Raw genomic sequence first — 14,695 nt, forward strand, 5'->3', positions numbered from 1 at the left:
TCTTGCTGTTTGATACTTATTTCATTTTCATTTTTCTCAGTGCGGCTTGTTAAATCTTTTTCATTGCCCCATTTGGTGACAGGCTGCAGGGAGAAAATGGGGAGGGGAAGGGAGGAAGCCAGCCAAAAAGAAAAAGAAAAAAAGGAGGGAGTGGGGGAGATCTGCATAGTTTTGCTAACCAGCTCCTAAATTGAATGTTAAAGGTTTTTAATTGAATTCATTTTCATGTTTTCACATAATTATACAATCATAATCTTGAAAAGCTCATGGAGTGTGATCGTTTTCTGGCTAATAAGAAACATAAATGTTATTTTCTGGGGGGAGGCAAGGGGTTGTGTTGTGCGTACGTGTGTGTCTTTTAATGTGGAACGTTGGAGCATTAAATCTTTATTTTATGAAGCAAAATTAACACACACATGGCCTTTCTCTCTCTCTCCCTCTCTCCCCCCCTATATATATATATATATATATATATATATATATATATATAGACACACAAACACGTGTGTGTGTATATATACATATACAGGTATATATTCCCCCCCCCCATTTCTCTTTTACAAAAAAAACCCCTATATTTTGATGCTGTGCAACTTTGCGCTAATGTTTTATACAATTTTGGGGGTTGTTTATATAAGTACGATGCTGTAACTCTCGCCTCCCCTTTCTCCCCCCCCCCCCGCGCCCACCCCCATTTCTTCTCTGTGCGTGTTCCTCTGCAGGCTAAGCTCTTCCGTCTGTATACACAGGAGGTGTTGGAACTGGGTCACAATGTGTCCTTTCTTCTCCTACTCCCTGCCTCAGACGACGTCTGCACTGCCCCAGGACAGAATAACCCTTACACCCCGCACTCAGGATTCCTTAACCTCCCTCTTCAGATGTTTGAACTCGGTATACTACCTTGCTTCACCTAGAAATATTAACCCAGTCGCCTTATAATAAAATCACAAAGTTGTATCTGTTCCCCTCCAGCCCCTCGCCTCCCCCCCCCCCCGTCCCAGCCAATAGATCACGTGATGATTTCTTGGCAACAACACTTTTTCTCTCCGACTACAGACAAGTAATAGAAGGAGCGTAGCTACCAGGTTACATGCTCTAGTCATAACTACAGGAATGTAGAAGCCAGTCAGTCCACAAGCTATCGAGCAACAACACGGCCCTTTGGTTATAGGCATGAAGAATAGCAAATATTGAAATGGGCATTCAGGCGGCATTCGGCAAAAGCAAAACGATTCAAAGCTGACTTAGCAGGGCTTTTGATTTCAAAATATGGTCGAGGAAGGTGGATCACCCATCTCCGACTGCCTCTCCACTACCAATTTGATTACGGAACTGAGCTTGGTGTTAGAATTTATTTATTGTTATCCGGCCAGATCCAGACTTAGTCCCTTTGAAATCGGACAACTGTTGTGCAAGCAGTATTGACGGTCAGTAGGATAAGTGTGAGTGCACATAATCCCGAGTTTTACACGCCGTTCATGGGATGCAAGAAGACCTCACAGCTGTTAGAACAGAGGTGTGACTCTCCAGAGGTTGGTGAGCTACAACTTCCATCATCCCTAATGATGATGGTTTGGTCTGACAGGAGCTGAAGTCCAGTAACATCTGGAGTGCCACAGAGAGCTGGTGGCTTCTCTCATACCATAAGGGTCTGGGAATGTGCACCAGCAAGCACAGTCTTCTGGTTGGTAGCCCTTGCTGCTGAAATGCCAGGAAGCATTCCGTATCAGCCACTGTCAGGGGAAAACATACAGAGCCAGATGGTTGATTTGGTTCAACAAAAGCTTCCTTAATCTTCTCTCCAACAGATCCAGTACTAGGAAAAGCATGGGCAGATTTCAAGCAGCAAACTACCAAGATATTCATGAAACAGACCATGCAAATATCGTGATAGCATTGCGCATGATGCGCAATGTGGCTATACAGTGCTGCTTGTTTGCACGCAGTTAAACCCCTCTGCCACTGAGACTGAATTGTCACCATCACCCTATCATCCATTCCCCCTCCTTACAAGTAACAGTCATCTTTCATGCATGTTTCCATAGGTATAAGGGACACGGGTGGCGCTGTGGTTTAAACCACCGAGCCTCTTGGGCTTGCCAATCGCAAGGTCAGCAGTTTGAATCCCTGCAATGGGATGAGCTCCCGTTGCTCTGTCCCAGCTCCTGCCAATCTAGCAGTTCGAAAGCATGCCAGTGCAAGCAGATAAATCGGTACTGCTGCAGCGGGAAGGTAAACAGTGTTTCTGTGCACTCTGGCTTCTGTCACGGTGTTCTGTTGCGCCAGAAGCGGTTTAGTCATGCTGGCCACATGACCCGGAAAGCTGTCTGTGGACAAACGCCGGCTCCCTCAGCCTGAAAAGCAAGATGAGCACCGCACCCCATAGTCGCCTTTGACTGGACTTAACCATCCAGGGGTCTTTTTACCCTTAAGCTATCCCATATCTATAAACACACGCATACACAATAGGTTTATAACTTTTTCAAGAAGGATTTCCTATAATGTAAAGGGATGAATTTTTGCTCAGAAACCTTGTAGAAGGGACTAATTGTTCTCAGTTGTGAAAAAGGGTCACCCTGAAATGAAAAGTTTGAATCGGCATGTATGTAACATTACTACATAAGTATATTAGCACTTTTGAAAAACTTTGTGGAACTGTTTAGAACTTTTACAGCTGTCTGGAACTTCCTAGACAGCTGTAATGTGTTGTATTGAAGAATCACTGGAAGCAACAGGCCTCCATAGACCAGATAACAAGAAGTAATCAGTGCACAGAATGCACAATCAAAGTGATGTGGGAACTCTATGGTGCTTGCAGCAGAGACAAAGACAAACTGCAACCTCAATTTATTCTAAGCAATAAGAAGTGATGTACATTGTACAAGTTTTTCAAAAATTGCAACCTCTATTTTTCCTGTCCAGGCTGTGCCTATTACATAATACATTATACAGTTACATATACAAAAATTGATTTATTGGTTTCGGGGTGACCTTTTCCCCCCAAATATGGAAATGACAGTTCATTCCTTTGTTTTTAGGCAATAGTTTATCTAACTAAGCTATAGGAACATGAAGTTGTAAGACTGTTATAACCCTCATACACACACTAAGTGATATAAACTTATAGGAAGATTCAGCCATTCCCAGAATAATGTGTTCTTTCTTTGCCAGCTCTCTTTTATGAGTCATTCATAAAGCTCGTTTCTGGGCAAGGTGGTTGCATCTCTTACATACCACAGCTCTTGGGGTATGACTAATGCACAGGCCAAATTTGCCAGGCTAATCTCCCACGATCACCATACGCCTTCTGTGACCAGCAACTATGAATCAACATTGTTGGTAGCGTCAGATATTCAAAAATTATGAGTTCAGCCTTACATTTCAACATATTTTTCCAGTATTTAATACCATACCCTCCAACATTTCTCCAATGAAAATAGGGACGTCTTATTCCTTCATCATCATTTTATTATTTATACCCCACCCATCTGACTTCCCTATACAGGGCTACCCTCAGATGTCTTCTCCTTGGCTTCTGTAAATCCAGAACTATCCCTGGAATATAAGCACACTTGGAGGGTCTGTAACACAGAGAACTAGCATCTTTTTTGTTCCCTTAAAGGGGACCCAAGTCTGCATGTTAGAAACAGATCAAGCATGGCAAGATCACAAACTTTTTTAATGTCGATTGTAGATTAGGGCAGCAATGGAGATGGCAAAGTAGTTTGCTGTACACAATGAGGATTCAGCAGACTTTGCTCATTTGTCTCTCAATGCGGTGAATTTATGGTGTTGTTGCTTTGTAGTACTGCAGGGAGAATTCCAATAAAAGCCCAATTTTACTTTTCCAACAAAAAGCAACCGATCTTGTGCCCTAGAGCGGAGGCCATTTTCTGTCTGATTTATTGCACATTTCTCCCCAGTGCCTATAAAATGGCTGTGATTCACCTCCAGAATATTAGAAGCTTCCACTCCCTATTAGTTGGCGGCTACTGAATCTGTAATTGCAAAACCGCAAAAGGCAATGTTGAAGCAACATTTGTTACAGTAACATTAACGGCCTGGCTTCCAACCACAGTGGCTAGAAGCTGCAGCGGCAGCTGCAATTTCACTAATGGTGCCACACGTCTGGTGTGAGCTGCCAGACCACATGCTGCTTGCTCCCTGGACCACTGCAGGAGCTAGACATTTGGGAGGGGAGCAGAAAGAGTCAGGACTATTCTCCTTTGAGTTGTAGGCTGAGATCATCCTGCTAGTGATCTCTTTGCAAAACAGATTGGTTTGATTTCCTACCATATGCAATGTTCAGAAAGAGATATGAAAAGTTTGTGTCTCCAAACATTTTAATGCTAGTGATGGACCACAGATTTTCACAGAACCGAAAGGGGCTTGGGAGAGTCTTTGGTTCCCAAGGGGCAAATACTCCCATATCATCATCATCATCATCATCGTCGTCGTCATCATCATCATATAATATTATTTACACCCCGCCCATCTGGCTGGGTTTCCCCAGCCACTCTGGGAGGCTCCCAACAGAAGATTAAAAACATGATAAAACATCAAACATTAAAAACTTCCCTTAAACAGTCAGATATAGTGGTTCCTTGGTTTATGAACACAATCCATTCCAGAAGTCTGTTATTAAACCGAAACCATTCTTAAACCGAGGTGTGCTTTCCGTAATGAGGCCTCCTGCCACCAGTGCCCTTCCACCATTCGAATTCCATTCTTAGACCGAGATAAAGTTCGCAAACTGGGACACTGTTTCCAGTTTTGCAGAGTCCATAAACCAAATCGTTCTTAAACAGGACAGTTCTTAAACCGAGGTACAGTAGTTGCTTATTTCCTTGACATCTGATGGGAGGGCGTTCCACAGGGCGGGCGCCACTACCGAGAAGGCCCCCTGCCTGGTTCCCTGTAACTTTGCTTCTCGCAGTAAGGGAACCACCAGAAGGCCCTCAGTGCTGGACCTCAGTGTCTGGACTGAGCGATGGGGGTGGAGATGCTCCTTCAGGTATACTGGGCCGAGGCCGTTTAGGGCTTGAAAGGTCAGCACCAACACTTTGAATTGTGCTCAGAAACGTACTGGGAGCCAATGTAGGTCTTCCAGGACCGGTGTTATATGGTCTCAGCGGCCACTCCCAGTCACCAGTCTGCCACATTCTGGATTAGTTGTAGTTGCTGGGTCACCTTCAAAGGTAGTCCCACGTAGAGCACATTGCAGTAGTCCAAGCAGAAGATAACCAGAGCATGCACCTCTTTGTTGGTTTTACGCACCATCTCTGGTTAAATAGGTTTGGCAGGCTTTTGAAACAATGCAACAAGGAAATGTGAGGGTAGTTAATTGCATTTCTGTGGGCCATAGCCGGTTTCATACTCAGAACAGAACCATTGAAATTAATTGATTTAAATCATTTAAGTCCATTGATTTCAGTGGGTTCACTCGGAATATGGCAGTAAGATTAGTAACAATTATTGAGGGCATTCATCGGTTTTTCCATGCATTGCCACCTTGGGTTAGGGATCAGTGTTAACGTACTGCGCACACTGAGTTAGAGATCTGGCCAGACAGGTGTCTTGTTGAAGTTCATAAGCAGAGCGTGTTGGTGACCCTGGTTGCAACTACGACAAACTTTCCATCATTGCAGGGATTTTTGCTTGTGAAATGGAATGTTCTCTGCCTCTCCCTGTCCACATGCACCCCCTTAAATCTCTTCTAGGGGTTCTCCCAACCATCTGAGACAGACTTGGGGACATGTACATGGGGGAGAGAGGGAGGACGTCCTGTCAGACAAGCAGAAATCCTTTCACTGATGGAATAGGAAAGTTCCCTGCTGCTCCTTCCAGAACTGCAGTTCTGATGCAACTGAGCCCTTTCTCTTATCACGTGATTTACACATTTGCCTAATAAGGCTAATAATCCCCACAGATTGCCCTGTTTTCCTCCATGTTCACCTTTTAAAAAGTCATTTATATATGTTGCTGCCATTGCAGCATGCTGTGAAAATTGGATAATATGGGGAATGAGCATGCAGTGCAAAACTAGTGCCAATGGCTCCTGCAAAAATAAACCCATTCCCTGCAAAAGCATTGATAAACCATCCAACTGCAGTATTGATTGCCTGGAAGGAAAATTGATGCAAAAAGTCACTTTTGAGGCATGCAAATGCAGCTATTTCCTCTGTGCAACCAACTTAGCATTACACACACACACCCTTGCTTTATTCTGTGAAGACAGGGATACTGTTTGACTAGTGATGTGCTAAGAGAAAATTTGATTGCCTACATGGGAAAGAATATACACCTGGTAAAAGCAGCATGGACAAGAAGGAGGGGCTGGAAGTCCTTCTGATTCAATTCTTGGGCTTTCTTTTTCAGTTCCATGAGGGGTGGGGGGAATTCGGAATTCAAAATCCTTTTTTTCAGAAAGGTATACCAAACTAGGTAAAGGTAAAGGACCCCTGGATGGTTAAGTCCAGTCAAAGGCGACTATGGGGTTGTGGCGCTCATCTCGCTTTCAGGCCGAGGGAGCCGGCGTTTGTCCACAGGCAGCTTTCCAGGTCATGTGGCCAGCATGACTAAACCGCTTCTGGAGCAACAGGACACCGTGACGGAAACCAGAGCGCACAGAAACACCATTGACCTTCCCGTCACAGTGGTACCTATTTATCTACTTGCACTGGTGTGCTTTTGAACTGATGGGTTGGCAGGAGCTGGGACTGCACAACAGGAGCTCACTCTGTTGAGTGGATTCGAACTGCCGACCTTCCGATCGGCAAGTATTATAGGTAAGGTGATATTTTTAATTGGGCCAGCTTCTGTAGATGTAATGAAAGTCTGCATATTTTCGAACTCTTCATCAAGCGGAATGCAGGGGGGGCAGTTTAAAAAAACACAAACCAAATTCTGAAGAGCGGGCTCTTCTTTTAACTGTGAGGATGATGAGGATGCCAGTGCAGCTATGCTCTGCTTGCATGGCTGGAAGTGGCAATGCTTCTCAAGACTGATTGCTGGAAGCCACAGTAAGGGCTCATGTGCTGAAATCCTGCTCATGAGTTTCCCACAGGCATCTGGTCAGCCACAGTGAGAACAGGATGTTAGACTAGAAGGGCCATTGGCCTCATCCAGCGGTCTCTCCTCTGTTCTTAAGACGGGAAAATACAGGTCATCATCACTAATAATAATAATAATAATAATAATAATAATAATAATAATAATAATAATATATTATTTATACCCCACCCATCTGGCTGGGTTTCCCCAGCCACTCTGGGCGGCTTCCAAAAGAATATTAAAATACTGTGGTACATCAAACATTAAAAGCTTCCCTAAACAGGGCTGCCATCAGATGTCTTCTAAAAGTCTGGTAGTTGTTGTTCTCTTTGACATCTGGTGGGAGGGTGTTCCACAGGGAAGGCGCCACGACCGAGAAGGCCCTCTGCCTGGTTCCCTGTAACTTGGCTTCTCGCAGTGAGGGAACCGCCAGAAGGCCCTCGGTGCTGGACCTCAGTGTCTGGGCTGAATGATGGGGGTGGAGACGCTCCTTCAGGTATACTGGACCGAGGCCGTTTAGGGCTTTAAAGGTCAGCACCAACACTTTGAATTGTGCTCGGAAACGTACTGGGAGCCAATGTAGGTCTTTCAAGACCGGTGTTATATGGTCTCGGCGGCCGCTCCCAGTCACCAGTCTGGCTGCTGCATTCTGGATTAGTTGTAGTTTCCGGGTCACCTTCAAAGGTAGCCCCACGTACAGCGTATTGCAGTAGTCCAAGCGGGAGATAACCAGAGCGAGACAGTCTGCGGGCAGGTAGGGTCTCAGCCTGCGTACCAGATGGAGCTGGTAGACAGCTGCCCTGGACACAGATTTGACCTGTGCCTCCATGGACAGCTGTGAGTCCAAAATGACTCCCAGGCTGCGCACCTGGTCCTTCAGGGGCACAGTTACCCCATTCAGGACCAGGGAATCCTCCACACCTGCCCGCCTCCTGTCCCCCAGAAACAATACTTCTGTCTTGTCAGGATTCAATCTCAATCTGAGATTGAATCCTGAGACCTGGTGATCACTCTACCACTCTACCTGAAAATGTGCTGTCACTTTCAGGGGTGCCATCTCGTGGGGGCCGAGTTATGTTGGGACTCCTCAATAATTTGTTGGAGGGCTGCCCCCAATGTTTCAAACAAACAGGGCAGAGGAGCTGAACATGGAGCCAAGCACTGCATGGTTTTCATGGCCATTCTTAATCCTCCTCCTGCTGTGGAAGGAGACCCTGGCTGCTCATGATGTTGCAATGTGATGGCACACATGTGATGACACTGGCACAGGTTGGCACCTTTGGTCCCCTTCAAGCACATGTGGCTAACCTGCTGCTTGTTGGTCATATGCAACCCTCAGAGGTCTTCGCCGCAGCCCAGTCAGGGTGCCAAAGCCACTACAAAATGTTACTGAATTTGCCCTCTCCTGCAAAGGTGATATGGAGGGTGGCTTGCAGAGCAAAAGTCATCTCTGCATACTTTCTCCCCATGTGAGCCATGCTCCTTCCAACGCACCAAGCAGCTTCTGACCACCCACCCGCCGCTGCCACCACGTGCTTTCCACAGGAGTAAAAAAAAAGCTTTCTGTCCCTGCCTTAAAGGAGCACTTGCAGGAGTGAGGCTTCATAGTGCCACACTTCCACACATCTGTTTCAAATGCTACCATGATTTTCCTGGGAAAGAGGTGTATCTTTGGAGGAGAAGTTACAGCCCACAAGAGAAGCACAAATTTAACACAGCCAAAGACAGATGATAGATAGATGATAGATAGATGATAGATAGATAGATAGATAGATAGATAGATAGATAGATAGATATAGATAGATAGATGATAGATGATAGATGATAGATGATAGATAGATTAGATAGATAGATAGATGATAGATAGATAGATAGATAGATAGATAGATAGATAGATAGATAGATAGATAGTGAAAGCTTAGTCCACTATTAGATCTTTTAAACTTCAAGGTACCACAATACTCTCTGTAACTTTCGCTGCTGCTCCTCTGGAATTATAACCTTTTAAATATAGATATAGATATATAAAACACTTGTTTTCTGGGATAAACACAAGCAATGACAATTATTTCTTTCAAGATCCTCAGAAAGGTGAGGCTTTTGAGAGCTGCCTGTGTGTCTGTCTGTGTGTGTGTGTGTGTGTGTGTGTGTGTGTGTGTGTGTGTCTTTCTAACACACTTGCTTCTGTGCTTTGTTGTCTCCACAGTTCATTTTTGCAGTTACAAGGAGAAATTTATTAGTCTGTATTGCCGCCTTTCCGCTGTCATAGAGCTAGATTTTCTGAGCACCCAGCAATCCCTAAGGGAAGCAATTTCAGACAGTGAAGTCGCTGCAGCTAAACAAAGACACCAGCAAGTCCTAGATTACACACAGGTAACCGTCTGTTTTTCCGACTAGTCAAAGGTGATTTCTAGCAGGGGCTGTAATTTGGAACCTAAATGGAGAATTGTTGGGCAAAGGCACAGCATAAAGACGTTTAGTGTCAAAATACAATTTGGGTTTTATGAAATAGCCACTCTGCAGCTCTTCCCTCCCACCCCACCCCGCTTTCCCCTTGCTTGCTTTCTGAGAGAAATTTCATGGATAAAATCATATGACAGTTATACTGGAGTGTTGCAGAGAAGCGTGTCAGTTTGGGTTATAAATCCCATTTCCCACCCCTACCTCTCTAATATGAGCAAAAGAAAAAACTCAATTTAGGCTGGGTCGTAGCCTTTCTTCTCTTAATGTCACAAGGCCCCACCACCACTCCGACTGTCAGTCTGCAATGAAACATGCACACCCCGCCAACAACTGTTTCTTTTGACAGAGGCGGCCCTACCGTGAGGTGATGTGAAGCAGCAGCTGGGTTAGGCAAGAGATTTGGGGGACCCATGAAGGTGGTGGGGTGGGAGGCAAACAGATCAGGTATGGAGCACCGTTCGCCAGGAAGCTGTCCTCCCCCAGCAGTGGTGTAGCGTGGGTTGCCAGTGCCCGGAGCCACACAGAGCAGGAGGTAGGGAGAGAACACATGTGCATTTAGCTGCCTAATGGTGTCCACGTCATCCAGGAGATCACAGCTGCAGAGATAAGGAAAAAAGAGTCATTCCATTGTCTGGAGATGTCACTTCCTGGTTTGCATGGAAAAGCTGTTTTCAACAGAGCTGGGCAACGGAAGCCCACAGCTGCATTGAGGCAGCACTGAGTGTTGACATTCCATGCCCCTAACAATTTTGCCCCTGTGCCCCCCCGATGCTACGCCACGTGTCCCCCAGCACCCTTAAAATGGACCGGTGCTTTGCTCTTAGATGGCTTCCATTCAGTTCAGTGGCAGCTTAGGCAGAAATCTTCTCGGTTTGTTAATTAGTGGAAGGCAGGGGAAATGTGGTTTGATTTGCAAACCTTACCTAGTGCCTAGTTCCCAGTACAATAGCACAAACTGAAATGCTGCTAATTCAATCACTGTATCATATGGGGGTAGTGTGTACTGGCCCTTAGTTTCACTTAGGACTTGATATAAACGTACTGGGTTACTCTGGCTATGGTTTATTTATTTATTTTATTTTATTTCACTTTGTTTATCTGTATCCCGCCGTCTTCCCAGACCGGGACTCAATGCAGCTTACAGATATAACAGAACAAGCTCGAAACGTAGAAAGGAAAAGTCATTTAAAAGCAGCTGAACACTAACTAAACTGATCCTAATAAAAAGAGCTAGTAAAAATACATATAATAACAAGACAGAACATCACAACACTAGCCTTTTCCAATCAGTTCCTATAAAGGCCTGTTGGAACAATACTGGTGCAATTTAGGCAGTTTCTACAACTGTAGGGTTTGCACGAGGATCACCGAATTATGACTAGAAACTCTAGCAGCAGTATAATGCTGTGCGTATGGATGACCCTGTGGATATGATCCCACGCCTTGACTGCAATCCCATTTTCCTGGGAGTAAGCCCCATTGAACTCAATGAGGCTAACTTCTGAGTAGACATGCCTAGAATTCACCAGAATTTTCCAGGTTCCTAATATCCTTCTGAATTTTGCCATACTTCTCTGTGTTTACCATTACAATCGAGAGAATTCTGGGACTGAAGAAGGCAAAGAACTTACAGTCCTCCAGACATAGCTGAGCTCCATTTCCCATCATCCCAAGACAGCATGGGCAGTGGTCCAAGATGATGGGACTTGGAGGCCAACAGCATCTGATGAGAGACAAGTATTCCACTCCTGGAATAGAGTTCAGGATACAAAACCTAGGACACAAGTGGTCCTCTACATCTCACCACCATTTTCCAACCTTTTGATTTTTTTGGGTTTCTTGCATAATTTATATTAGCAGATGCTTCTAGTAGCCGAGACAGCTGTGCCTAATTTTATGCCCTGTCCCAATTTTCAAGTCCTTCCTTATTCATTCATTCACTTACGTTTTTAATGCTGAAGTTAATACTTCAAAAAGTGCAGATCTTGGGCGCAGATGCTTAACATTGGCCCACCTCTCACACGTACCTTCAGCATAAGTCTTAATCGTTTTTAATTTGTGTATGTGAATCTGATTATACCAAATCCACATGTTCACAAATCATCACCAGTAACACCCTCATTTCAACAGATACGTAGTCCCCCTCTAACCATGAACCTGAACTATCCCAGTAGGTTTACAGTCCCACAGACTCATTTCGTGGTGGCCAGCCACCATTTTTCCTCCCGATTTCAGAAAACGTAGCAGCATGTAAGAGAGGTGAGCAGCTGGCTGCGCGTAAATTTGTTATTGCTCCAAAAAACCAAAACGAAAACACCAAATCCCGGGCCAAAAGTGCCTGCAATCATTACAAAATGAGAGAGTATGTACCGTAGAAGGTTAGGAGTCACAATTCTCGCAAAGCATGATTTATAGGGACATTGAGAATTTTTTTAAAAAATGAAATAGAAAATGTTAAGGATTCAAACAAAGGGGTCTGTTGTGGCCTCAGCCTAGCACTTCTTAGAGAAGACAGTGACTCAAGCTGTAGGTTTCGTGATTGTTCGTAATGGATGAAAATGTAGCAGAGCCCTTCAAACCACAGTGTTTTGTACCGAATTATTGTGACAGTGTATTAGACTTGTCAGGTTCCTTCCCAAACTAAAACCAGCTGTATTCCACCTATTTGGGGGGGAGGGAGGGGCTTTTGGCCCAGCACATACCGCAATCTTCAGCGGCGACCGCAAAACCACAAGAGCATTTGTATGATCCTAGATCTGAGACAGTGCTGAAGTCACTACACAAACCAAACATTGTAAAGAGCAAAGGGAGTCCATAAAAGCTGTTCTGAAATAGGAGCTGGAGAGAAACCAGAAAGTAAAAAATCATATGCCGTAGATAAGGTATGTTGTGTCTGAAACAGGCTGCTGGGCAGCGAGAAAAGGGGTATTTCAGGATTGACCCAAGCTAAGCTGAATATCTGGAGCTGAAATGGCAATTAAGTTATAATTTATATGTACAGTAATGTGTCAGGCACTCTGCGAGAAGCATGGCTCGTATGACTGGGCTATTAGCATAATGTTCCTTTAGAGCTGTGTCGGTGACAGAAACAAGAGTCCATACTTAAGCTTCATTAAATATATTGGGTCAGACTGGGTAACAATCAAACAGGCTTGGGAGGAGTTACTGCGAATAATATGCCCATCAAAACAGGATGTCAACTCCCCATGATTTATCTCTCAGACACACACACTTAATCACCGAAGCAAGTGTTTGCTCAGCACTGGGCCAGTTCATTCACACAGCTGCTGTCCTGCAAAACAGCAGCCCACTATGGGGTTGTAGGGATGGCCATTCCCTCTGGCCACTCCCGACTGGTCTTCTGGACTTCACATATCCCAATATGTGCTCTGATTTTGGCTCTGAGGGGTTAGAAAATCCAGAAAGGTTGAGCAGCTACCAAGAATCTCTCCTTGATTTCTTCCCTTTGGTGTTATAATTTGGTGGTGTTCCTATGATGCTGGTACACAGATAGTACCATTTGCAGGACAGTCTTACTCGTTCTTGAGTTAGAACTTTGTGGGGGAGGTGATCTGTTGTCTTCTTCTTTGGTGATCACTCGTAGCCAAGTAAGATTGTCTTCCATAAACACGGTCTTAACAATGAGTCCGTAAGTGACTGTGGAGGCCAATTCTGGATCCACACATCCTTCCACAGTGGAGACATAGGTTTCCAGGCGGGAGTTGATCACGGTGAGGGTTTGCCTCTTCGCACGTTTCTCTCTTTCGTCCTGAGTTCGAGCGTCTTCAAAGCCCATGACACCTTTGGTCAAGGCTGTTCTCCAGTTGGAGCCCTCGCAGGCCAGTGTTTCCCAATTGTTGGTGTTTATACTACATTTTTGATTTACATTTACATTTCGATCTGTAAGGGATATAGGGCCAGGTATTTGAGGCTTTAAAAGACCTAACCTCACACAGTGTGGTTTTTTTCTGGTGGTATGCGCCAGTATGAAGTGGTATTCTCCCCCCCCCCCCCCGCCGCCAAAAAAAAAATCAGAGCCTCACGCTTCCTTCCTAAAACCCAGGAAGCTAATGTTCTGGCAGGCTATGAGAGCCCTCCCTTACTGAGTACTGGAACCTTTTTTTTTTTGGTGGGGGGGGAGCACTGACTTATATACTATGTTCAGGCAGTGAAAGATTTTGTTGGTTTGTTCCCACTTTAGGAGGGAAAGCAGAATAGAAAGGGAACGGAATGCTTAACCCTTTCCCTTACCCCACTGTTTTCCCACTAGAGTTCAACTCTCAAATACATTGATCCCCCTCCATCGGTTCCAAATGTACTTTCTCCCTTATGAGACCCCTTCTGGAACCTCATAAGGAAGGGAAACAGTTTAAGGGGAAATATTTTCAGGAAGGAAAGCACATCTTTTCTCCACCCCTCCCTTCTCCACGTCTACCCGCCCCGCCCCCCAAAAAGTGTGACTTGGCACCTAACAAAATTGATGGTCCATATTTTGCTTCCTTCTGACAATTAGTTCTATCCCGGCAGAGCATCCTTCTAGGTCTGTGTGTTCTACCATAGTAGCAGCCTATGAGCACTCTTCAAAGACAGCACAAGGTAGAGCAGGGATAAGGGACTTATGGCCCTCCATAAATTGTTGGACTACAACTCCCATAAACACTAGCCAGCAGAGCCAATGGTTGGGGGTGATGGGAGTTGTAGTCTAACAGCAGCTCAGAAGCCATGGGTTCCCTTTCCCTGATGCAGAGGACATAAGAAGTATAGTCCACAGAAGTCTAGTGTCCAGATCAAGGGAAGTAATAGTACCACTCTATTCTGCCTTGGTCAGACCACACCTGGAATACTGTGTCCAGTTCTGGGCACCACAATTTAGGAAGGATGTTGACAAGCTTGGAATGTGTGCAGAGGAAAGCAACCAAGATGATCAAAGGTCTGGAAACCGAGTCTTATGAGGAACAGTCGAAGGAGCTGAAAAAGAGGAGATTGAGAGGAGATATCATAGCCATCTTCAAATATCTTAAGGGCTGCGCATGAAAGATGGATCAGGCTTATTTTCTCCTGCTCTAGAGGGTAGGACTTGAACCAATGGCCTCAAGTTAAAAGAAAGGAGATTCCAACTAAACGTACAGAAAAACCTTCTGGCAGGAAGAGCTGTTTGACTGTGGAACGGTCTCCCTCA

The 14,695-nt window shown here is 45.0% G+C and overlaps 1 protein-coding gene across 4 annotated transcripts in view; it reads left to right on the forward strand.

Annotated features, from left to right (window-relative positions):
- The window catches only part of ANKFN1 (ankyrin repeat and fibronectin type III domain containing 1), a 216,674-nt gene that overhangs the window by 193,460 nt on the left and 8,519 nt on the right, over positions 1-14,695 (forward strand). For all 4 annotated transcript variants that reach the window (XM_083489909.1, XM_083489912.1, XM_083489910.1 and 1 more), the window contains exons 17-18: positions 723-891; positions 9,260-9,426. In XM_083489909.1, coding sequence (XP_083346035.1) covers positions 723-891; positions 9,260-9,426 — 336 coding nt within the window. The remainder of the gene's footprint in view (positions 1-722; positions 892-9,259; positions 9,427-14,695) is intronic.

This window comes from Podarcis liolepis (assembly GCF_965112155.1).
Source record: "Podarcis liolepis genome assembly, chromosome: 2".
In the NCBI taxonomy this organism is placed as follows: domain Eukaryota; kingdom Metazoa; phylum Chordata; class Lepidosauria; order Squamata; family Lacertidae; genus Podarcis; species Podarcis liolepis.